Source organism: Oncorhynchus tshawytscha, linkage group LG01 (assembly GCF_018296145.1).
Source record: "Oncorhynchus tshawytscha isolate Ot180627B linkage group LG01, Otsh_v2.0, whole genome shotgun sequence".
Classification (NCBI taxonomy): domain Eukaryota; kingdom Metazoa; phylum Chordata; class Actinopteri; order Salmoniformes; family Salmonidae; genus Oncorhynchus; species Oncorhynchus tshawytscha.
In genome coordinates, this window is record NC_056429.1 from 11,820,313 (window position 1) to 11,845,806 (window position 25,494).

At 43.7% G+C, this 25,494-nt stretch overlaps 1 protein-coding gene across 3 annotated transcripts in view; it reads left to right on the forward strand.

Moving 5' to 3' along the window:
• The window catches only part of LOC112217396 (receptor-type tyrosine-protein phosphatase eta), a 116,016-nt gene that overhangs the window by 86,640 nt on the left and 3,882 nt on the right, over positions 1-25,494 (forward strand). The window contains exons 2-23 of one of the 3 annotated variants that reach the window (XM_042294923.1): positions 1,337-1,597; positions 3,430-3,690; positions 10,065-10,325; positions 10,513-10,797; positions 10,973-11,236; positions 11,421-11,681; positions 13,604-13,861; positions 14,149-14,403; positions 14,609-14,902; positions 15,002-15,271; positions 15,412-15,666; positions 15,898-16,170; positions 19,231-19,494; positions 20,107-20,243; positions 20,385-20,538; positions 20,942-21,029; positions 21,110-21,154; positions 21,317-21,325; positions 21,434-21,521; positions 21,678-21,768; positions 22,868-22,941; positions 23,239-23,373. In XM_042294923.1, coding sequence (XP_042150857.1) covers positions 1,337-1,597; positions 3,430-3,690; positions 10,065-10,325; positions 10,513-10,797; positions 10,973-11,236; positions 11,421-11,681; positions 13,604-13,861; positions 14,149-14,403; positions 14,609-14,902; positions 15,002-15,271; positions 15,412-15,666; positions 15,898-16,170; positions 19,231-19,494; positions 20,107-20,243; positions 20,385-20,538; positions 20,942-21,029; positions 21,110-21,154; positions 21,317-21,325; positions 21,434-21,521; positions 21,678-21,768; positions 22,868-22,941; positions 23,239-23,373 — 4,283 coding nt within the window. Of the gene's footprint in view, positions 1-1,336; positions 1,598-3,314; positions 3,691-10,064; positions 10,326-10,512; positions 10,798-10,972; positions 11,237-11,420; positions 11,682-13,603; positions 13,862-14,148; positions 14,404-14,608; positions 14,903-15,001; positions 15,272-15,411; positions 15,667-15,897; positions 16,171-19,230; positions 19,495-20,106; positions 20,244-20,384; positions 20,539-20,941; positions 21,030-21,109; positions 21,155-21,316; positions 21,326-21,433; positions 21,522-21,677; positions 21,769-22,867; positions 22,942-23,238; positions 23,374-25,494 lie in introns of those variants that run through there. The other 2 variants (XM_042294950.1, XM_024377846.2) reach the window with 2 other exon arrangements.

Below are 25,494 nucleotides of genomic sequence, written 5' to 3' on the forward strand. Positions count from 1 at the left end.
ATTAGAGGCTGATCCATCCCTCTGGGAAGTGTATATTAGAGGCTGATCCATCCCTCTGGGAAGTGTATATTAGAGGCTGATCCATCCCTCTGGGCACTGTATATTAGAGGCTGATCCATCCCTCTGGGAAGTGTATATTAGAGGCTGATCCATCCCTCTGGGAAGTGTATATTAGAGGCTGATCCATCCCTCTGGGCACTGTATATTAGAGGCTGATCCTTCCCTCTGGGCACTGTATATTAGAGTCTGATCCATCCCCTGGGCAGTGTATATTAGAGGCTGATCCATCCCTCTGGGAAGTGTATATTGTAGCATTTAAAGGCCCAGTGCAGTCAACATTTGGATTTTTGTGTTTTATATATATTTCCACACTATGAGGTTGGAATAATACTGTGAAATTGTGAAAATTATGATCATGCCTTTTTAGTGTAAGAGCTGTTTAGAATGTCAGTCTGTTTTGGTTGGGTGACTTTTTGGCCTGAATGGTGACATATCCAGGAGCTAAATTTATTAAAAATATTAAAAATATTATCCAGTTTGTTTTTGAACATTTGAATTGAAAACAATGACAGTAAGGTACTGAATTGTTACCCAGAAAAGATTCAATATTGAGAAACAAATAGCTACATTGAACTTTTAATACAGATGTCTTTCAAGATATAATATTTTCTATTGTCCCGTAAAATCTAATTCCTTGCTCACCTAAGGACCTGAAGTCATCAGGAACCTCTCTGTCTCTGAAATCACAACATCATCTGTGTTGAGCTGGATTGAACCATTGGAAAACAGCTCCTTCTATAGAGTAGAATGGACTAATGGCAGTAGAGATAAGAATTGAACTACCATTGAGACAGCCTTTAATGTAACTGAGCTGACTGCTGAAGTGCAATACAGACTCATAGTTGCTGCAGTCGCTGCTGATAAGACTACTGAAGGATTATCCATCATTTTTAACCAGTATATCTGTCAGTCACTGTAGTTTTGGTTCACATAATTCTCTCTTTTGGAGGGAGTGTAGACTCCAACTGATCCAGAATATTTAGGAAATGTGTTTATCTGCAATCAACTGCAAAATTGGGCTTGGATAGTGTGATTAAGTGCTTGTCCTTTATTGAAAACACCTTTTTTTTGTCCCCAAAACGTTTCATGTCATTGATAATGCTTACTATCTTTAAATATGTTTTTAGAGGTACCACTTTTGTGTCCTACATACTGACCTTAAATGTATGTAGAATTAGCATGCTTCTGATTGTATACATAGAGTGTATAGTGAATACCATGAATAATAATGATTCTGGTGATCTTTTCCCAAAATATAACTTTCTTGCACGCACAGAGCCTGCAGTCATCAGGAACCTGACTGTCACTGAAATCACAACATCATCTGTGTCTCTGAGCTGGACTGAACCATTCGGAAACAGATCCTTCTTCAGAGTAGAATGGACTGATGGCAATACCAGTGGCAGTCAGAATACCCCAGAAACCTCTTATAATGTTACTGCTCTCACTCCTGGAGTTCAGTACCTCTTCACAGTCACTGCAGTGGCTGGAGATAACACAACTGTAGGACAGAGCAAGACAGTTTCTAAGTATACAAGTAAGTAACTCAGACACTTTAGCGTTGGATTGTTTCAATGCCACAGATACTATTCATATTTATTTATACGTTAGTCGTTTGGATCCAAGAAGGTGATGATTTGAAAGTTGCCTTGTCTGTGTAGAATGCATTGATGGCAGTAGAGATATGAATGAAACTACCAATGAGAACCGCCTTTAACTTAACTGAGCTGACTGCTGGAGTGAAGTACACATTCAGAGTGCTTGCAATTAATGGGGATGAGATGACTGAAGGCAATATTAGATATTATTGAGTTGCGGAACTCTTGGTGTTAATGGACATTTTTCATGTCTAAAGTCTGATCCATCCCTCTGGGAAGTGTATATTAGAGGCTGATCCATCCCCCTGGGCAGTGCATATTAGAGGCTGATCCATACCTCTGGGCAGTGTATATTAGAGGCTGATCCATCCCTCTGGGAAGTGTATATTAGAGGCTGATCCATCCCTCTGGGCAGTGTATATTAGAGGCTGATCCATCCCTCTGGGAAGTGTATATTAGAGGCTGATCCATCCCTCTGGGAAGTGTATATTAGAGGCTGATCCATCCCTCTGGGAAGTGTATATTAGAGGCTGATCTATCCCTCTGGGCACTGTATATTAGAGGCTGATCCATCCCTCTGGGAAATGTATATTAGAGGCTGATCCATCCCTCTGGGCACTGTATATTAGAGGCTGATCCATCCCTCTGGGAAGTGTATATTAGAGGCTGATCCATCCCTCTGGGCACTGTATATTAGAGGCTGATCCATCCCTCTGGGCACTGTATATTAGAGGCTGATCCATCCCTCTGGGAAGTGTATATTGTAGCATTTAAAGGCCCAGTGCAGTCAACATTTGGATTTTTGTGTTTTATATATATTTCCACACTATGAGGTTGGAATAATACTGTGAAATTGTGAAAATTATGATCATGCCTTTTTAGTGTAAGAGCTGTTTGGAATGTCAGTCTGTTTTGGTTGGGTGACTTTTTGGCCTGAATGGTGACATATCCAGGAGCTAAATTTATTAAAAATATTATCCAGTTTGTTTTTGAACATTTGAATTGAAAACAATGACAGTAAGGTACTGAATTGTTACCCAGAAAAGATTCAATATTGAGAAACAAATAGCTACATTGAACTTTTAATACAGATGTCTTTCAAGATATAATATTTTCTATTGTCCCGTAAAATCTAATTCCTTGCTCACCTAAGGACCTGAAGTCATCAGGAACCTCTGTCTCTGAAATCACAACATCATCTGTGTCTCTGAGCTGGATTGAACCATTGGAAAACAGCTCCTTCTATAGAGTAGAATGGACTAATGGCAGTAGAGATAAGAATTGAACTACCATTGAGACAGCCTTTAATGTAACTGAGCTGACTGCTGAAGTGAAATACAGACTCATAGTTGCTGCAGTCGCTGCTGATAAGACTACTGAAGGATTATCCATCATTTTTAACCAGTATATCTGTCAGTCACTGTAGTTTTGGTTCACATAATTCTCTTTTTGGAGGGAGTGTAGACTCCAACTGATCCAGAATATTTAGGAAATGTGTTTATCTGCAATCAACTGCAAAATTGGGCTTGGATAGTGTGATTAAGTGCTTGTCCTTTATTGAAAACTCCTTTTGTCCCCAAAACGTTTCATGTCATTGATAATGCTTACTATCTTTAAAATAGAGGTACCACTTTTGTGTCCTACATACTGACCTTAAATGTATGTAGAATTAGCATGCTTCTGATTATATACATAGAGTGTATAGTGAATACCATGAATAATAATGATTCTGGTGATCTTTTCCCAAAATATAACTTTCTTGCACGCACAGAGCCTGCAGTCATCAGGAACCTGACTGTCACTGAAATCACAACATCATCTGTGTCTCTGAGCTGGATTGAACCATTGGGAAACAGATCCTTATTCAGAATTGAATGGACTGATGGCAATACCAGTGGCAGTCAGAATACCCCAGAAACCTCTTATTATGTTACTGCTCTCACTCCTGGAGTGCAGTACCTCTTCACAGTCACTGCAGTGGCTGGAGATAACACAACTGTAGGACAGAGCAAGACAGTTTCTAAGTATACAAGTAAGTAACTCAGACACTTTTATGTCAGATTGTTTCAATGCCACAGATACTATTCGTATTCATTGATATGCTAACCTCCCCTGTTAATGTAATGGTGAGAGGTTAGCATTTTTTTTGGGGGGTTATAATATTTGTGTGTCTAAATTTCTCACTCATAATTATTCATATTTTATTCAGGATTATGCATAATCATTGTAGCATCCAAAACAAAAACCAAACGCATCCAACAAACTTTAAGTCACAAGCTTGATGTAGCCATGGCATGCTATGAATATGGGACCAAATACTTCTCATTGTACTACTTTAATAAACAAAGTGAATTTGTCCCTATACTTTTGGTCACCTAAAATTGGGGGACACATTTTTTAAGGAATCTTTGACCAACAGATACATATCTGTATTCCCAGGCATGTGAATTCCATAGATTAGGGCTTAATCAATGTATTTCAATTTACTGATTTCCTTATTAGAACTGTAGCTCAGTAAAATCTTTTAAATTGTTGCATGTTGCGTTAATATTTTTGTTCAATGTGTCATACCCCCCCAAAAATGCTGCCTTGCCCTGTTATTGTAATGGTGAGAGGTTACTATGTCTTGGGGGGTATGACATTTGTGCGTCTGTAACTCTCTCACTCATCATTATTCACAATTTTTTATCCATAATAATGCCAGCATCCACATTAATATAGATTCAGTTAGAAACATATCCTATTCTTATTTTGAGGCTATGCAGTGTTTGTTTAAAATTTGAGTAAAACAATATTATATTTTGGGTTCTGATGGGGTATGATAGTTTAACTAATTTCATGGCATTCATAAGTTATATTCTTCAACATTCAATGGTTATATACACTAAATCACAAGAAGTACAGAGTACAGAGTATTAATATCGAGGTTGTCCCCCCATTAGATGCTATAACAGCCTCAACTCTTCTGGGAAGGCTTTCCACTACATGTTGGTGCCTTGCTGCTGGGTCTTGCTTTAATTTGGCAAGAAGAGCATGAGTGAGGTCGGGCACTGTTGGGTGATTAGGCCTGGCTCGCAGTCGATGTTCCAATTCATCCCAAAGGTGTTCTATGCGGTTGAGGTTAGGGTTCCATGCGGGCCAGTCAAGTTCTTCCACACCACTCTCGACAGACCACTTCTGTATGGATGTCGCTCTGTGCACGGGGGCATTGTCATACAGAAACAGCAAAGGGTATGGACTACAGGTATATTACAGAAGTGGGAGTTCTTCAAGGACAAGATTGTCTTCTGTGGACGTGAAATTGACCGCAATGGATTGCACAAAACACAGGACAAAATCGATGCAGTGGTACAGGCACCACAACCGCAAAATATCACCTGTCAAATCAAATCAAATTTATTTATATAGCCCTTTGTACATCAGCTGATATCTCAAAGTGCTGTACAGAAACCCAGCCTAAAACCCCAACCAGCAAGCAATGCAGGTGTAGAAGCACGGTGGCTAGGAAAAACTCCCTAGAAAGGCCAAAACCTAGGAAGAAACCTAGAGAGGAACCAGGCTATGTAGGGTGGCCAGTCCTCTTCTGGCTGTGCCGGGTGGAGATTATAACAGAACATGGCCAAGATGTTCAAATGTTCATAAATGACCAGCATGGTCAAATAATAATAATCACAGGCAGAACAGTTGAAACTGGAGCAGCAGCACGGCCAGGTGGACTGGGGACAGCAAGGAGTCATCATGCCCGGTAGTCCTGAGGCATGGTCCTAGGGCTCAGGTCCTCCTAGAGAGAGAAAGAGAGAATTAGAGAGAGCATACTTAAATTCACACAGGACACCGGATAGGACAGGAGAAGTACTCCAGATATAACAAACTGACCCTAGCCCCCTGACACATAAACTACTGCAGCATAAATACTGGAGGCTGAGACAGGAGGGGTCAGAAGACACTGTGGCCCCATCCGATGACATCCCCGGACAGGGCCAAACAGGAAGGATATAAACCCACACACTTTGCCAAAGCCCCCACACCACTAGAGGGATATCTTCAACCACCAACTTACCATCCTGAGACAAGGCCGAGTATAGCCCACAAAGATCTCCACCACGGCACAACCCAAGGGGGGGAGGGGGGGGCGCCAACCCAGACAGGAAGATCACATCAGTGACTCAACCCACTCAAGTGACGCACCCCTCCTAGGGACGGTATGAAAGAGCCCTAGTAAGCCAGTGACTCAGCCACTGTAAAAGGGTTAGAGGCAGAGAATCCCAGTGGAAAGAGGGGAACTGGCCAGGCAGAGACAGCAAGGGCGGTTCGTTGCTCCAGAGCCTTTCCGTTCACCTTCACACTCCTGGGCCAGACTACACTCAATCATATGACCCACTGAAGAGATGAGTCTTCAGTAAAGACTTAAAGGTTGAGACCGAGTTTGCGTCTCTCACATGGGTAGGCAGACTATTCCATAAAAATTGAGCTCTATAGGAGAAAGCCCTGCCTCCACCTGTTTGCTTAGAAATTCTAGGGACAATTAGGAGGCCTGCGTCTTGTGACCGTAGCGTACGTGTAGGTATGTACGGCAGGACCAAATCAGAGAGATAGGTAGGAGCAAGCCCATGTAATGCTTTGTAGGTTAGCAGTAAAACCTTGAAATCAGCCCTTGCCTTGACAGGAAGCCAGTGTAGGGAGGCTAGCATTGGAGTAATATGATAAATTTTTTTGGTTCTAGTCAGTATTCTAGCAGCCGTATTTAGCACTAACTGAAGTTTATTTAGTGCTTTATCCGGGTAGCCGGAAAGTAGAGCATTGCAGTAGTCTAACCTAGAAGTGACAAAAGCAAAGTTGGTTGTGGTTTTCTCTTTTCTGTCCATATTTTCCTTCAGTCATTGCAATGACTTCCGGCGCCGACAGAGATGGCTGCCTCGCTTCGCGTTCCTAGGAAACTATGCAGTTTTTTGTTTTTTTATGTGTTATTTCTTACACTAGTACCCCAGGTCATCTTAGGTTTCATTACATACAGCCGAGAAGAACTACTGAATATAAGATCAGCGTCAACTCACCATCAGTACGACCAAGAATATGTTTTTCGCGATGCGGATCCTGTGTTCTGCCTTACAACCAGTGTAACGGAGTGGATCACATGCAGCGACCAAAAAAAAAACGACTCAGAAAAAGAGGGAAACGAAGCGGTCTTCTGGTCAGACTCCGGAGACGGGCACACCGTGCACCACTCCCTAGCATTCTTCTTGCCAATGTCCAGTCTCTTGACAACAAGGTTGATGAAATCCGAACAAGGGTAGCATTCCAGAGGGACATCAGAGACTGTAACGTTCTCTGCTTCACGGAAACATGGCTCACTGGAGAGACGCAATCCGAAGCGGTGCAGCCAGCGGGTTTCTCCACGCATCGCGCCGACAGAAACAAACATCTTTCTGGTAAGAAGACGGGCGGGGGCGTATGCCTTATGGCCAACGTGACATGGTGTGATGAAAGAAACATACAGGAACTCAACTCCTTCTGTTCACCTGATTTAGAATTCCTCAAAATCAAATGTAGACCGCATTATCTACCAAGAGAATTCTCTTCGATTATAATCACAGCCGTATATATCCCCCCCAAGCAGACACATCGATGGCTCTGAACGAACTTTATTTAACTCTCTGCAAACTGGAAACGATTTATCCGGAGGCTGCATTCATTGTAGCTGGGGATTTTAACAAGGCTAATCTGAAAACAAGACTCCCTAAATTTTATCAGCATATCGATTGCGCAACCAGGGGTGGAAAGACCCTGGATCATTGTTACTCTAACTTCCGCGACGCATATAAGGCCCTGCCCCGCCCCCTTTCGGAAAAGCTGACCACGACTCCATTTTGTTGATCCCTGCCTACAGACAGAAACTAAAACAAGAAGCTCCCACGCTGAGGTCTGTCCAACGCTGGTCTGACCAAGCTGACTCCACACTCCAAGACTGCTTCCATCACGTGGACTGGGAGATGTTTCGTATTGCGTCAGACAACAACATTGACGAATACGCTGATACGGTGTGCGAGTTCATTAGAACGTGCGTTGAAGATGTCGTTCCCATAGCAACGATTAAACATTCCCTAACCAGAAACCGTGGATTGATGGCAGCATTCGTGTGAAACTGAAGGCACGAACCACTGCTTTTAATCAGGGCAAGGTGTCTGGTAACATGACTGAATACAAACAGTGCAGCTATTCCCTCCGCAAGGCTATCAAACAAGCTAAGCGCCAGTACAGAGACAAAGTAGAATCTCAATTCAACGGCTCAGACACAAGAGGCATGTGGCAGGGTCTACAGTCAATCACGGACTACAGGAAGAAACCCAGCCCAGTCACGGACCAGGATGTCTTGCTCCCAGGCAGACTAAATAACTTTTTGCCCGCTTTGAGGACAATACAGTGCCACTGACACGGCCTGCAACGGAAACATGCGGTCTCTCCTTCACTGCAGCCGATGTGAGTAAGACATTTAAACGTGTTAACCCTCGCAAGGCTGCAGGCCCAGACGGCATCCCCAGCCGCGCCCTCAGAGCATGCGCAGACCAGCTGGCCGGTGTGTTTACGGACATATTCAATCAATCCCTATACCAGTCTGCTGTTCCCACATGCTTCAAGAGGGCCACCATTGTTCCTGTTCCCAAGAAAGCTAAGGTAACTGAGCTAAACGACTACCGCCCCGTAGCACTCACATCCGTCATCATGAAGTGCTTTGAGAGACTAGTCAAGGACCATATCACCTCCACCCTACCTGACACCCTTGACCCACTCCAATTTGCTTACCGCCCAAATAGGTCCACAGACGATGCAATCTCAACCACACTGCACACTGCCCTAACCCATCTGGACAAGAGGAATACCTATGTGAGAATGCTGTTCATCGACTACAGCTCGGCATTCAACACCATAGTACCCTCCAAGCTCGTCATCAAGCTCGAGACCCTGGGTCTTGACCCCGCCCTGTGCAACTGGGTACTGGACTTCCTGACGGGCCGCCCCCAGGTGGTGAGGGTAGGCAACAACATCTCCTCCCCGCTGATCCTCAACACTGGGGCCCCACAAGGGTGCGTTCTGAGCCCTCTCCTGTACTCCCTGTTCACCCACGACTGCGTGGCCATGCACGCCTCCAACTCAATCATCAAGTTTGCGGACGACACAACAGTGGTAGGCTTGATTACCAACAACGACGAGACGGCCTACAGGGAGGAGGTGAGGGCCCTCGGAGTGTGGTGTCAGGAAAATAACCTCACACTCAACGTCAACAAAACTAAGGAGATGATTGTGGACTTCAGGAAACAGCAGAGGGAACACCCCCCATCCACATCGATGGAACAGTAGTGGAGAGGGTAGCAAGTTTTAAGTTCCTCGGCATACACATCACAGACAAACTGAATTGGTCCACTCACACAGACAGCATCGTGAGGAAGGCGCAGCAGCGCCTCTTCAACCTCAGGAGGCTGAAGAAATTCGGCTTGTCACCAAAAGCACTCACCAACTTCTACAGATGCACAATCGAGAGCATCCTGGCGGGCTGTATCACCGCCTGGTATGGCAACTGCACCGCCCTCAACCGTAAGGCTCTCCAGAGGGTAGTGAGGTCTGCACAACGCATCACCGGGGGCAAACTACCTGCCCTCCAGGACACCTACACCACCCAATGCTACAGGAAGATCATCATCATAAAGATCATCAAGGACATCAACCACCCGAGCCACTGCCTGTTCACCCCGCTGTCATCCAGAAGGCGAGGTCAGTACAGGTGCATCAAAGCTGGGACCGAGAGACTGAAAAACAGCTTCTATCTCAAGGCCATCAGACTGTTAAACAGCCACCACTAACATTGAGTGGCTACTGCCAACACACTGTCAATGACACTGACTCTACTCCAGCCACTTTAATCATGGGAATTGATGGGAAATGATGTAAATATATCACTAGCCACTTTAAACAATGCTACCTTATATAATGTTACTTACCCTACATTGTTCATCTCATATGCATACGTTGATACTGTACTCTATATCATCGACTGCATCCTTATGTAATACATGTATCACTAGCCACTTTAACTATGCCACTTGGTTTACATACTTATCTCATATGTATATACTGTACTCGATATCATCTACTGTATCTTGCCTATGCTGCTCTGTACCATCACTCATTCATATATCCTTATGTACATATTCTTTATCCCCTTACACTGTGTATAAGACAGTAGTTTTTTTGGAATTGTTAGTTAGATTACTTGTTCGTTATTACTGCATTGTCGGAACTAGAAGCACAAGCATTTCGCTACACTCGCATTAACATCTGCTAACCATGTGTATGTGACAAATAAGATTTGATTTGATTTGATTTGAACCTTTTCGATTTTGCTTTTGACAGAGCCTGAACAACCTGTGGACATTGTGGCTACGAGACGAGGAACCAGTCAGCTGAATGTGACATGGACCTTGCGTAACGGGAGTGTGGAATACTACAGCGTGAACATATTTAATGCTGCTTTGAACTATAGATCCAGCAATACCACACAGACCAGGGAGGCCAGCTTCACTGGGTTACAGCCTGGGAGGGTTTATGAGGTCACAGTGACTGCTGTAGCTGGAGACTTTAGGAACCAGTCTGCTCGGGTCCAGTTAGCCACCAGTAAGTCATGGTCAATGATGCCCATACTATGCATTTACTGTAGTTTGAAGTTGATAAAAGTTTGTATGAGAGGGTGAGAATGTTTTCTCTGGTTTTGTCCTGAAGAAAAAGCACCTAATGTGTGTTTGTGTGAATGAGAATTTGTGTTTGCAACTTTCCTAGCATCACTCTTATTTCTCCTCCATAGATCCCAACCCACCTGGACCCCTCAACATCACAGAGAGGACAACCAGCTCCCTCGTTGTCCAATGGACAATCCCGGGTCTAATGATTGGAGCGCAAGGCATCTCCTATAACATCAGCTACCAGCTTAATGGGACTGGTTTAGGAGAGAGAAACCAGTCTTCCTCTACCACTAGTCTCAGCAGTAACCTGACCTCTCTGTCCTCTGGAACTTGCTACACCATCACAGTGAAAACCATGGGACCTCAGAATCTAGAAAGCACCAGTGTTTATGCATCAGAATGTACCTGTGAGTAGACTTGTGACAACCGTTCAGTAGACTGTGCTCTGGGTGACGTTTTGACTGTGAAAATGTTGCAGAAATATTCTGAAACCTTTCTAATAATCCTACATGCCTTAACACATTTCATATCCTAGTAAGATCACTGATTTAAGGTAGATTTTTTTCTCTCCCTTCCTCCTAGTACCCAAACCAGTGGTGAACCTCACAGCCACCCCGTTGTCCAACTCCTCATGTAAGCTACAGTGGACTGACCCCGTGGAGGTTAAGAACTACTACACCTATAGAGTCCAGTACATAAAGGCTACAGGCCCTGTACTGAAAACAGTCAGTACCAACTTCACACAAGTCAATGACCTAGAACCTGGGACTGGCTACAACTTCACTGTTACCTCGGTAGCAGCAACGGGAAGCGAAGGAACTCCAGAACGCACATTCTGTAACACTAGTAAGCCAGTGTTCTAAACTTCCAAAGGTATTCGTAGAGGAATCCAAGAGAAATGCAAGTGCATTCTAGTCAGCCAGCAAACTGCAGTTACTCTGGGGTAGTCAGGAGGTGTATAACACTGTCTGCAATATGATTCTGTGTTATAGATGATATTAATATGATATCTGCCCTCTTTGCCCTTCAGAGCCCAACGTGGTCAGTAACCTCACATTTGAGGGTCTGAACACAACCGCTATCAGACTTTCCTGGCTCAAGCCAAATGACCACAAACCAACCTACTCCTATCTGGTGACCATCTCCAAGAATGGTTCTGTGGTAGAGATCTCAACCATGGTCGAGATGTACACGTTCACCAATCTCACTCCTGGGAACTGTTATAACTGCTCTGTGGTCACGGTCGTCCAGGATGTTAAGTCTGATTCAACGGAGACGATAATCTGCACAAGTACGGTTCTAAAGATCCCCCTTCAACCCTTCCGCCCTTCAACTCTTCCTCCCTTCAACCCTTCCTCCCTTCAACCCTTCTTCCCTTCAACCCTTCCTCCCTTCAACCCTTCTTCCTTTCAACCCTTCTTCCTTTCAACCCTTCCTCCCTTCAACCTTTCAACCCTTCCTCCCTTCAACCCTTCCTCCCTTCATCCCTTCAATCTTTCAACCCTTCAACCCTTCAATCTTTCAACCCTTCCTCCCTTCAACCCTTCATCTATTCCTCCCTTCAACCCTTCAATCTTTCAACCCTTCCTCCCTTCAACCCTTCATCTATTCCTCCCTTCAACCCTTCATCCCTTCAATATTTCAACCCTTCCTCCCTTCAACCCTTCATCTATTCCTCCCTTCAACCCTTCATCCCTTCAATCTTTCAACCCTTCAACCCTTCATCTATTCCTCCAACCCTTCATCCCTTCAACCCTTCATCCCTTCAATCTTTCAACCCTTCATCTATTCCTCCCTTCAACCCTTCATCCATTCAATCTTTCAACCCTTCCTCCCTTCAACCCTTCAACCCTTCATCTATTCCTCCCTTCAACCCTTCATCTATTCCTCCCTTCAACCCTTCATCTATTCCTCCCTTCAACCCTTCAACCCTTCAATCTTTCAACCCTTCCTCCCTTCAACCCTTCATCTATTCCTCCCTTCAACCCTTCATCCCTTCAATCTTTCAACCCTTCCTCCCTTCAACCTTTCATCTATTCCTCCCTTCAACCCTTCCTCCCTTCAACCCTTCATCTATCCCTCCCTTCAACCCTTCATCTATTCCTCCCTTCATCCCTTCAACCCTTCAGCCCTTCAATCTTTCAACCTTTCAACCCTTCAATCTTTCAACCCTTCAACCCTTCATCTATTCCTCCCTTCAACCCTTCCTCCTTTCAACCTTTCAATCTTTCAACCCTTCAACCCTTCATCTATTCCTCCCTTCAACCCTTCCTCCTTTCAACCCTTCAACCCTTCATCTATTCCTCCCTTCAACCCTTCCTCCCTTCATCCCTTCAACCCTTCATCTATTCCCTCCCTTCAACCCTTCGATCCTTCATCCCTTCAACCCTTCAATCCTTCAACCCTTCAACCCTTCATCCCTTCCTCCCGTCAACCCTTGATCCATTCAACCCTTCCTCCCATCAACCCTTCCTCTCTTCAAGCCTTCAACCCTTCCTCCCTTCCCCTCTTCAACCCTTCCTCCCTTCAACCCTTCCTCCCTTCAACCCTTCCCCCCATCAACCCTTCCTCTCTTCAACCCTTCCTCCCTTCCTCTCTTCAACCCTTCCCCCATCAACCCTTCCTCTCTTCAACCCTTCCTCCCTTCCCCTCTTCAACCCTTCCTCCCATCAACCCTTCCTCCCTTCAACCCTTCCTCCCTTCCCCTCTTCAACCCTTCCTCCCATCAACCCTTCCTCTCTTCAACCCTTCCTCCCTTCCCCTCTTCAACCCTTCCTCCCATCAACCCTTCCTCCCATCAACCTTTCCTCCCTTCATCCCTTGGCTTTCTCCCCTTCTCACTTTTACCTTCTTTACATAGCAAAGTGGATTTCATCCGAGACGGGTGACAGTGCGTATTTCATATCTTAAGTGTAGGAGCCTAGTGGTTAAAGTGTTGGGCTAGTAACCAAAAGGTTGCAAGTTCAAATCCCCGAGCTGACAAGGTACAAATCTGTTGTTCTGCCCCTGAACGAGGCAGTTAAGCCACTGTTCCTAGGCCGTCATTGAAAATAAGAATTTGTTCTTAACTGATTTGCCTAGTTAAATAAAGATTAAATAAAAGCCAAGTTAAAGACACAATTAACACATTTAACATAACACTTTTAAGATGTCTGTATCTCTAGTCTAAAATGTGAAATGTTAACGTTTGTATCCCTTCTATCCACCCTTCAGAACCTGCGGTGGTGAAAAACCTCATCGCCATAGGAACAACAACCAACATGAGTGTAACCTGGTATAGACCTATGGGACAGGTGGACAACTACACCGTTACTATCTACAAAAACAATGTGATGGAAGACAACCGTACCATCACCAACAACTATCTATCAGTTGTGTTCCAGAACCTGAAGCCAGGGAAAGTCTATGTTGTCAAAGTGGCCACTAATAGTGGACCACTCACTGAGGCACTAAATGTTACAAATGCAACGTGTAAGTCAGTACATGTCTATAAAAGTCCAACATTCCAACTGTACTCCATTTGTTTAGCATGGACCAATTTGTTTAAATTCATATTTGGTGGTGGAGATTCCACGTCTGGGTTTTCAAGTCTTCATTAACCCACATGAGTTCATTCTATATTTTTCTGAATAGCATATACAGCACAATGCCAGAGATAGATCATAATCTAGATGGAATGTTGTCTGATGTAATCCCATGCCTGAGACACTCCATCGGCAATCTCTTCCATAAGTGACTTCTCCCTGGCTTGTTCCCAGATCCCAACCCTCCTGGAGGCATCATGGTGGTGGACCAGACTACTGGTTCCATCAACATCAGCTGGGCCCGACCCCTGGACATGGACCTAGGTCAGTACAGCTTCTCTGTGTTCCATCTGGACCGGCAGAACCTGACGGAACACAACTGGACCCTCCTGAAGAACCTCCAGTCTGGAACACTCTACAACATCTCTGTGGTAACTGTAGGGCCGTTTGACTACCAGAGCACAGTGGTGACGACGGCCAAGTCTACCAGTGAGTGGCTACTGAACACAAACATTTACACTGTATCTACACAGCACATGTGCTAGCAAGGAGGTCTGGGTTTGAGCCCCGGTGTGAGCCGAATCAGGAGGAAGCGGTACTCACAAAGCATGACGTCCGTTACACACATACTCATGTGTACACACACACAGATAGAACATGTTCGTTAATTATCTTTGTTGTTCCTTTGTCCCAGGGCCCCAGTCTGTGATCAGACTGATTGAGGCAGGAATCACAACCACCAATGTGACTCTAGTCTGGTTTCAACCAGAGAGCAAACCAGGCTACACCTTCAGAGTGGAGGTCACCAACCAGTCTGTCACCACCAACACCACCATGAAAACCATCACCGGGGTACAGTCTGGGAGCAACTACACCACCAACATCACCATCACTGGGCTACAGTCTGGGAGCAACTACACCTTTACAGTGACAACACTCACAGGGGACGGCACCATGGCAACCCCGGTGACGGTGTCTTATTTTACAAGTATGTTCCCATGGCAATAAAACTAATCTCAGTTTGGTATGTTGATATGTATTCACTTCTTTGTATCCTGAAGACTAACCTAAGATCCTCTGTTTCCAGGACCATTTGCCGTTAGTGGTTTGGTAGCCTCTACAGTAAACACAACCACTGTGAATCTGACCTGGACCAAACCACCTCAGTACCAGAGTGGTTACACATACCGTATCCAGACTGAGGGGTGCATGTCCGCTCCCACAAACCGCACCACGGAGACAGGAGAGGGGGACCTCATCTCAGAACTCACACCAGGAACCAGATGCACCTTCAGTGTTTCCGTCAAGGCACTGAACAGCATAGAGGGAGAATCCGTCTCAACCTCTCAGTACACAAGTCAGATCTCCTTCCTTTTTACCTTTTTAGTTATTTGGTGTTTTTCTAAAAACTCTCAAAAGGAGTTCATATCGCTACATATCTCCCCCTCTCTCCTTTCTAACATCCCCCCTCTCTGTTCCTCTCTCCCTCTCTACCAGAGCCCGAGTCTGTCAATATGTTCATCTACAACAATGGTAGCAACAGTACCATAGTGGTGCACTGGGAAGCGCCCAGAGGAAACGTAGAGCATTATATCGTCTATCTGAACAAGGTCCTTTTCTCAGATTTGCTGAACTCCAGCATTCGGTCAACATCCTTCCTTAACCTGTCAGCTGGCAGAAGCTACACAGCCGTGGTGACCACTATCAGTGGGTCCTTCAACGCTTCATCAGAACCTGGAACTACAGCAACTTGTGAGTTTGAGGGAGGAGATGGAGGGAGAAGGCCCAGAGTTCTACTAAGCATGCCTCTTTTATCTGTTAGAGTTCATTCATTTGTTTCAACTGTTTAATCTAAGACAAATATTTTTTTTCTTTCTCACTTAACCAGAGATAACTTTCAAGATTATTTCTACAAGGAAATTCAATTCACAGATGTTATTGGCAACTTATATAAACAGATATTTCTGTCCAAATCTCTCTCAGATCCCAACCAGCCTGGGCCCATCCTGATCTTGGAGAAGACCACTAGTTCTATCTCTGTGGAGTGGGGTGAAGCTCCTCTGATGACCAACACCACCTTCAGTTACCTAGTGACCTACCTTTCAACGCAACTAAATAACAAGACGGTCACTCTGACAAACACAAGACACACACTGCCCAGTCTGTCCTCTGGAACACCCTACAATATCTCTGTGGCTACAGTGGGAGTGCTAGGGCTCCAGAGTGAGAAGGTCTGGAGCAGTTTGGTCACGACCAGTGAGTGTTAACACACACATACCACATACTACATACAACACACAGTAGCAAGAAAAAGTATGTGAACCCTTTGGATTTACCTGGATTTCTGCATAAACTGGTCATCAAATTGATCTATCTTCATCTAATTCACAACAATAGACAGACATAGTGTGCTTAGACTAATAACACACACATTTGTCTTGTCTGTATTTAATACGTCATTTAAACATTCACAGTGTAGGTTGGAAAAAGTATGTGAACCCCTAGGCTAATGACTTCTCCAAAAGCTAATTGGAGTCAGGAGTCATCTAACCTGGAGTAGAATCAATGAGATGAGATTGGAGATGTTGGTTAGAGCTGCCCTGCCCTATAAAAAACACTTACAAAATTTGAGTTTGTTATTCACAAGAAGCATTGCCTGATGTGAACCATGCCTCGAACAAAAGAGATCTCAGAAGACATAAGATTAAGAAGCTGGAAAGGGTTACTAAAGTATCTCTAAAAGCCTTGATGTCCATCAGTCCACGGTAAGACAAATTGTCTATCAATGAAGAAATTTCAGCACTGTGGCTACTCTCCCTAGGAGTGGCCGTCCTGCAAAGATGACTGCAAGAGCACAGAGCAGAATGCTCAATGAGGTTAAGAAGAATCCTAGAGTTTCAGCTAAAGACTTACAGACATCTCTGGAACATGATAACATCTCTGTTGATGAGTCTACGATACGTAACAAACACTAAACAAGAATGGTGTTCATGGGAAGACACTACGGAAGAAGCCACTGCAAAAGTGCACCTGGATGTTCCACAGCGCTACTGGCTAAATATTTTGTGGATTACAGATGCAACTACAGTTGAGTTGCTTGGAAGGAACTATGTGTGGTGAAAAAAATGCACAGGACACCAACATCAAAACCTCATCCCAACTGTAAAGTATGGTGGAGGGAGCATCATGGTTTGGGGCTGCTTTACTGCCTCAGGGCCTGGACAGCTTGCTATCATCGACGGAAAAATGAATTCCCAAACCATGATGTGGACAGGGGTGATGCAACAGGACAACAACCCAAACAACAGAAGTAAATCAACAACAGAATGGCTTCAACAGTAGAAAATACACCTTCTGGAGTGGCCCAGTCAGAGTCCTGACCTCAACCCGATTGAGATGCTGTGGCATGACCTCAAGAGAGCAGTTCACACCAGACATCCCAAGAATATTGCTGAACGGAAACAGTTTTGTTAAGAGGAATGGTCAAAAATTCCTCCTGACCGTTGTGAGCCCTGAGCCCTAGGACCATGCCCCAGGACTACCTGACATGATGACTCCTTGTTGTCCCCAGTCCACCTGGCCGTGCTGCTGCTCCAGTTTCAACTGACCTGAGCCCTAGGGCCATGCCCCAGGACTACCTGACATGATGACTCCTTGCTGTCCCCAGTCCACCTGGCCGTGCTGCTGCTCCAGTTTCAACTGTTCTGCCTTATTATTATTCGACCATGCTGGTCATTTATGAACATTTGAACATCTTGGCCATGTTCTGTTATAATCTCCACCCGGCACAGCCAGAAGAGGACTGGCCACCCCACATAGCCTGGTTCCTCTCTAGGTTTCTTCCTAGGTTTTGGCCTTTCTAGGGAGTTTTTCCTAGCCACCGTGCTTCTACACCTGCATTGCTTGCTGTTTGGGGTTTTAGGCTGTGTTTCTGTACAGCACTTTGAGATATCAGCTGATATACAAAGGGCTATATAAATACATTTGATTTGATTTGATTTTGTGGAGGTCTGATCCGCAACTACAGAAAACGTTTGGTTGAGGTTATTGCTGCCAAAGGAGGGTCAACCAGTTATTCAATCCAAAGGTTCACATACTTTTCCCACCCTGCACTGTGAATGGTTACACGGTGTGTTCAATAAAGACATGAAAACATATAATTGTTTGTGTGTTATTAGTTTAAGCAGACTGTGTTTGTTTATTGCTGTGACCTCGATGAAGATCAGATCAAATTTTATGACCAATTTGTGCAGAAATCCAGGTATTTCCAAGAGTTAACAAACTTTTTCTTGCCACTGTACATGACATTTTAGCAAACACACACTACATACATGACATGCGAGCACACACACACACACTACATACATGACATGCGAGCACACACACACACACTACATACATGACATGTGAGCACACACACACACTACATACATGACATGCGAGCACACACACACACACACTACATACATGACATGCGAGCACACACACACACACACACACACTACATACATGACATGTGAGCACACACACACACACTACATACATGACATGTGAGCACACACACACACACACTACATACATGACATGCGAGCACACACACACACTACATACATGACATGCGAGCACATACACACACACTACATACATGACATGCGAACACACACACACTACATACATGACATGCGAACACACACACACTACATACATGACATGTGAGCACACACACACACTACATACATGACATGCGAGCACACACACACACACTACATACATGACATGCGAGCACACACACTACATACATGACATGCGAGCAGACACACACACACACTACATACATGACATGTGAGCACACACACACACACACTACATACATGACATGTGAGCACACACACACACACTACATACATGACATGTGAGCACACACACACACACACTACATACATGACATGCGAGCACACACACACACACTACATACATGACATGACATGACATGAGCACACACACACACTACATACATGACATGCGAGCACACACACACACACTACATACATGACATGTGAGCACACACACACACACACACTACATACATGACATGCGAACACACACACACTACATACATGACATGTGAGCACACACACACACACACACTACATACATGACATACAAGCACACACACGCACACAGACTAATTTCTGAACACATACATACAGTCAAGCACACCCACTTATACAATCCCAGCCCTGAGACGTTTGTATTCTGTATTCATAGCTATTGTTACAATAACCTCTCTATACTCCATTACATCTCATTTCCCAGGACCAGAGAGTGTCCAGTCCCTCAGTGTAGTGACAGCAGAGGAGAACATAACATTGACCTGGAACAAGCCTGTGGATCACAAACCAAGCTACCACTACTATGTGATCTGGATCAACTCTGGGTTAATCATCAGTAACACAACCACACTTATGGAAGACCTAATCATCGATCAATTGGTTCCTGGTAGTCTGTATAATTTCACTGTGACAACAGAGACAGCTGATGGAACAAAGGGAGCTCCAGTCTCAAACTCCATCTGCACCAGTAAGATCATAACATGCTTTACATGCTTTCCAACGTAGGCTACCATACTGTACCACCAGTGTGTGATGCATTGATAATGCATATAGGGATTTAAAGGACATACTATCATTACTATCACCTACTGACACCGATCCAGATTTAATATCACCAACAGACACTGATCCAGATTTAATATCACCAACAGACACTGATCCAGATTTAATATCACCAACAGACACTGATCCAGATTTACTATCACCAACAGACACTGATCCAGATTTACTATCACCAACAGACACTGATCCAGATTTACTATCACCAACAGGCACTGATCCAGATTTAATATCACCAACAGACACTGATCCAGATTTACTATCACCAACAGACATGGATCCAGATTTACTATCACCAACAGGCACTGATCCAGATTTACTATCACCAACAGACACTGATCCAGATTTACTTTCACCAACAGACACTGATCCAGATATGGATCTTATTTTAGATGTATTTTATTTTTGAACTGTGTTTTGATCTCTTGTAATTGTAATGAAATTCAGACATGGTCTACACATTTCCTAGTAAAAAAAAATCTAAACTGAAAACCTCTGTGTCTCCTTCACTGTGCCATAGATGCCAGCCCTGTGTTCAACCTGAAGTGTGACTCTCCTAATGACCCCAAGGTGATCCTGTCCTGGACCAAACCCAAAGGTCTGAACCAGGGCTTCCAGATCACTGCTTATGAAACCAACCAACCCCCCCAGGACCAGGTGAGTACAGTAGATACTGGTCACAAAATAAAAACAAATATTGATTGAATACATTTATGATTGGCTGATTTATTGATTGATTAATTAAATTAATTAATTATTGATTTCATTAATAATTGAATGATGTATTGATTGGTTTAGGCACACTATAACACTAGTGGTGACTGTACACCAGCCTGTGGCCACACAGTCTCTGACCTTAAGCACAATACAGACTACACCCTGACTGTAACCACACTGGGCTGTGGGAGTTCCAGCACCATCCAAACCCTCACCTGCAAGACTGGCGTTAATGGTATGTGAGAAAAATAATTGCAATGTCGTCTCAAATTTGATGGAATAGGATAGAATATAACAACATAATTACCCTCACAATTTGAAAATGTATGTTTTCACACAATGACATTGACAGATATTAAAACTGTTCTGTCACGATAACTCTGTTCAACCAAAGTCCTGTGGAACTCAGGACCTAGGTTGCTACAGCTCTTTTACTGTACAAACCACCTGTATGTAATACGTTTATAAAAGGATTCATAGTAATGTATTCATATAGGCACTTATAAGGCACTTTGACCTGTTATGAATGCTTATAGCAAATCTTATAATACGCTATAGGGTCATAAAAGGCATGAAGGTTTTTGGAGTGTATCACAAGGCGTCCTCTTACCTTTTTTTCTCTTCCTTCTTCTCTGTAGCTGTCATCGGTGTGGCTGTCGGGGTAACGATTGGAGTTTTTGCCATCCTCTTCATCATCACCATTGCCTTAGTTATCCACTGGAGGAGGTGAGCGATCATCATCATCACTCGATAAATTAGATGTTTTTGGAAGGTCATATGATTTTTGTGTGCTTTTGTTGTTACAGACAAACCAAGAAAGACACTTCAGACATCCAGATTCACTCCATGAGGTGATTTCTTCGGATCTTTCACTTGTTTCTGTCTCAGTTTGGAAGTTAATGAAACTGTAATTCTGTAATTGCAAAATAAGACAATATTTGTCATAAAATTACTTACGTTTTTCTTTAACTGCTAACATAACTCTCTTTTAATTTCTCTCTCTTTATTTCCAGAGCTAAAGTGTGAGTATTAGCTCTTATGGTAACAGTAGACTATTGAATGATGCAGCACTGTCGCTTGGTGTCACACGTGTTTGTGTTAATGCTTGTCTCCTGTGTCTCTATGAGCAGAAGCGTGGCCGTGAGGGTGGAGGACTACGAGGCTTATTACAAGAGGCAGAAAGCAGACTCCAACTGTGGTTTCGCCGAGGAGTTTGAGGTAAAACATAAAGCTATTTATTCAATCATACACATGATATGGATATTCCATCAGGCAGCAGTTCTATCAGGCAGATTTTCTGTATTCGGTAAATATTCCTGTGCTTGCTTGTTCGCTACTGGTGCCTGGTGGCCTAATGTCTCCCTCTCCTTCTAGGACCTGAAGCCAGTGGGAACAGCCCAAGCTAAAACCAGTGCTATGGCCATGGAGAACAAGTCTAAGAACCGCTACAACAACGTGCTTCCCTGTGAGTCGACCATAAACCCTGACCCTTGACCCCTGTCCTCCAGCCACAGCTACCATTGCTTATCATATCAAATCCTCCATCCTCATTGTCGAACAGACTAACTAACTCCTTTGTTTATTCAATAACTCAGAGTTTGACTATAGGCTACATGTGCACCACAAAGTCAGAAAAGGGCCCAAATTATTAGCGTGAGGCACATGGGCTACTAACAGCTTACTACACAATATACACTTTGTAACATTATTACTTTCTTAGCTACAGTATACATATCTCCTTGGTATATTACATAATTTATGCAGCAGCATATAATACATTTTTGGACTTTTTGTGCTGTGGTCACTTTCTTCCAAACCACTCATTGTTGAATTTGCCATTTCCAACTTGTTGTGTAATTTTTATATCCAATAGCCGATAAGCACAGATACGTTTATCTATCATTTCTCTTCATTATTTCTCTTCATATGACAAGGATTGAAAAGGATTCGCCAGTAGATTGTCGACTTGATTCATGATCATGACCGTTAGCTAAGATTTTGAAAGTATGTTGACATGATCAGTCCAATCAAAGCTACTGTACATATAACGTGATTTGACGTCATTTTATCTGTGGCCAATAACCTTGAGCCTTCTTGGATGGGCACTTATAATGTAACTCTACGTCAGAAGCTAAAGGGCTAGAATTTTCGAGGTCTCACCTTACACTTCGCGGTGACATAGTGTCCCCATGAGTGACAGAACACGGAGCCAATTACAGTGCAACTCTCCGTATTTTCTGCTGGCTTGCCCCACCACCACAGAAAGGACTGAGCTAGGCTGGAACACCAGCATTTTGGAGCTGCAATACTCAAGAAAACAAAAAAGAGACCATGTTTGTTGTATGCAGTTTTATTAACTCAATGATATATATATTTTTACATTGTTTGCAAACTAATATGTGACATGTATTAATGCCAAAATAACATGCAAAACAGCCAAGCCTGTTAAAAATGTGGGGCTCAAACAGGTGGGGCTCTGCATGAAAGGTTGCCACTTGGGCAGAGTGACAGGAATTGTCTTTCATTTCTATCGATCCTCATTCCTCCTCTTTCCCACATCCCAGATGAATCCTCTAGAGTGAAACTGTCCATCCATGGGAGTCCATTTGACGACTACATCAATTCTAACTACATCCCGGTAAATACTGACCTGTCATCATCTTCATCATAATCATCTTTCTCCGACACTCTACGCTTCAGTTCTGCTCTGAGGTTATTTCACAAATATGATCGATATAGCTAGATAACTTCAATTAAGACTCAGTTATAGGTCTTCATTGTCAGGTTATAGCTAGAGTTAGTAGTATTGAGTCAGTTACATCACATCCATCTCACATTAACCAGGAGATACAGACAAGTATGAAAAGGTTTAGGAAAGTTAGATGGTGATTGTAGTAGATGCTTATGTACTGGGTCAATATGTGTCCTTTGCCAGGGTTACAACTCCAGGAAGGAGTTTATTGCGGCCCAAGGTCCGTTGCCCGTCACCGTCAATGAGTTCTGGAGGATGATCTGGGAGAAGAACGTCCAGACTCTGGTCATGCTGACACGCTGTAATGAACAGGGACGAGTGAGTGCATACACACATATATACATGTGTGCGCACACATACACTCAGACACACACATATACGTGTGTGCGCACACACACACGAGACAGCACACTTAATAGATGTAAGGCCAGCTCGGTTTCGACTCTTCAGTCGGCCAACCCAAGCAGGTTGTTGTTCAAAAGATGGTGACCAAAATGATCATATTTCCAGAAACAGAGAACCCCAAATAATCATATTTCCAGAAACAGAGAACCCCAAATAATCATATTTCCAGAAACAGAGAACCCCAAATAATCATATTGACATAAACAGAGAACCCCAAATAATCATATTGACATAAACAGAGAACCCCAAATAATCATATTGACATAAACAGAGAACCCCAAATAATCATATTTACAGAAACAGAGAACCCCAAATAATCATATTTACAGAAACAGAGAACCCCAAATAATCATATTGATAGAAACAGAAAATCCCAAATTTATCAGGACTCAGGATATGACCCAGATGCAGACACAGGAGGAGGATAGTACAGTTCTCAGATCATTTATTAAAAACACGGGGCAGGAAAAGGGCCAAGTCAAGGGCAGGCAGAGGTTCGTGATCAGGTCAGAGTCAGGCAGGTACAGGACGGCAGACAGGCTCGGGGTCCGGGCAGGCAGAGGTTCGTGATCAGGTCAGAGTCAGGCAGGTACAGGACGGCAGACAGGCTCGAGGTCAGGGCAGGAAGAATGGTCAGAACCGGGAAAAACTAGGAAACAATAAGGCGGGAAAGACCACAGGTAAGACATGATGAACTGGCAACAGAGAATACAGGTATAAATACACTGGGGATACCTAGTCAGTTGTCCAACTGAATGTGTCTTCTGCATTTAACCCAACCCCTCTGAATCAGAGAGGTGCAGGGGGCTGCCTTAATCAACATTCATGTCTTTGGCACCCAGGGAACAGTGCCTTGCTCTGCGGTAAAACAACAGATTTTTACCTTGTCAGCTCAGGGATTCGATCTGGCAACCTTCCGGTTACTAGCCCAATGCGCTAACCACTAGGCTACCTGCCGCCTTAGGTGGCAACTGGCGACACCTGGAGGGGGGTGGAAACAAGCACCAATCATATTGACAAAAAAAATCATATTTACAGAAACAGAAAAACAAAATTAGCATATTTACAGAAATATAAAACGCCAAATGATCATACAGTTGAAGTCGGAAGTTTACATACACTTAAATTGGAGTCATTACATTTTTTTCCCACCACTCCACAAATGTCTTATTAACAAACTCTAGTTTGGGCAAGTCGGTTAGGACATCTACTCTGTGCATGACACAAGTAATTTTTCCAACAATTGTTTACAGACAGATTTTTTCCCCCTTAAAACTCACTGTATCACAATTCCAGTGGGTCAGAAGTTTACATACACTAAGTTGACTGTGTCTTTAAACAGCTTGGAAAATTCTAGAAAATGATGTAATAGCTTCTGATAGGCTAATTTGAGTCAATTGGAGATGTAGCTGTGGATGTATTTCAAGGCCTACCTTCAAACTCAGCGCCTCTTTGCTTGACATCATCGGAAAATCAAAAGAAATCAGCCAAGACCTCCGGAAAAATAATTGTAGACCTCCACAAGCCTGGTTCATCCTTGGGAGCAATTTCCAAACACCTGAACGTACCACGTTCTTCTGTACAAACAATAGTACGCAAGTATAAAGTATAAACACCATGGGACCACGCAGCCATCATACCGCTCAGGAAGGAGACGTGTTCTGTCTCCTAGAGATGAACGTACTTTTGTGTGAAAAGTGCAAATCAATCCCAGAACAACAGCAAAGGACCCTGTGAAGATGCTGGAGGAAACGGGTACAAAAGTATCTATATCCACAGTAAAATGAGTCCTATATCGACATAACCTGAAAGGCCGCTCAGCAAGGAAGAAGCCACTGCTCCAAAACCGCCATAAAAAGCCAGACTACGGTTTGCAACTGCACATGGGGACAAAGATCGTACTTTTTGGAGAAATGTCCTCTGGTCTGATAAAACAAAAATAGAACTGTTTGGCCATAAATTACCATCGTTATGTTTGGAGGAAAACAGGAGATGCTTGCAAGCCGAAGAACACCATCCCAACCGTGAAGCACG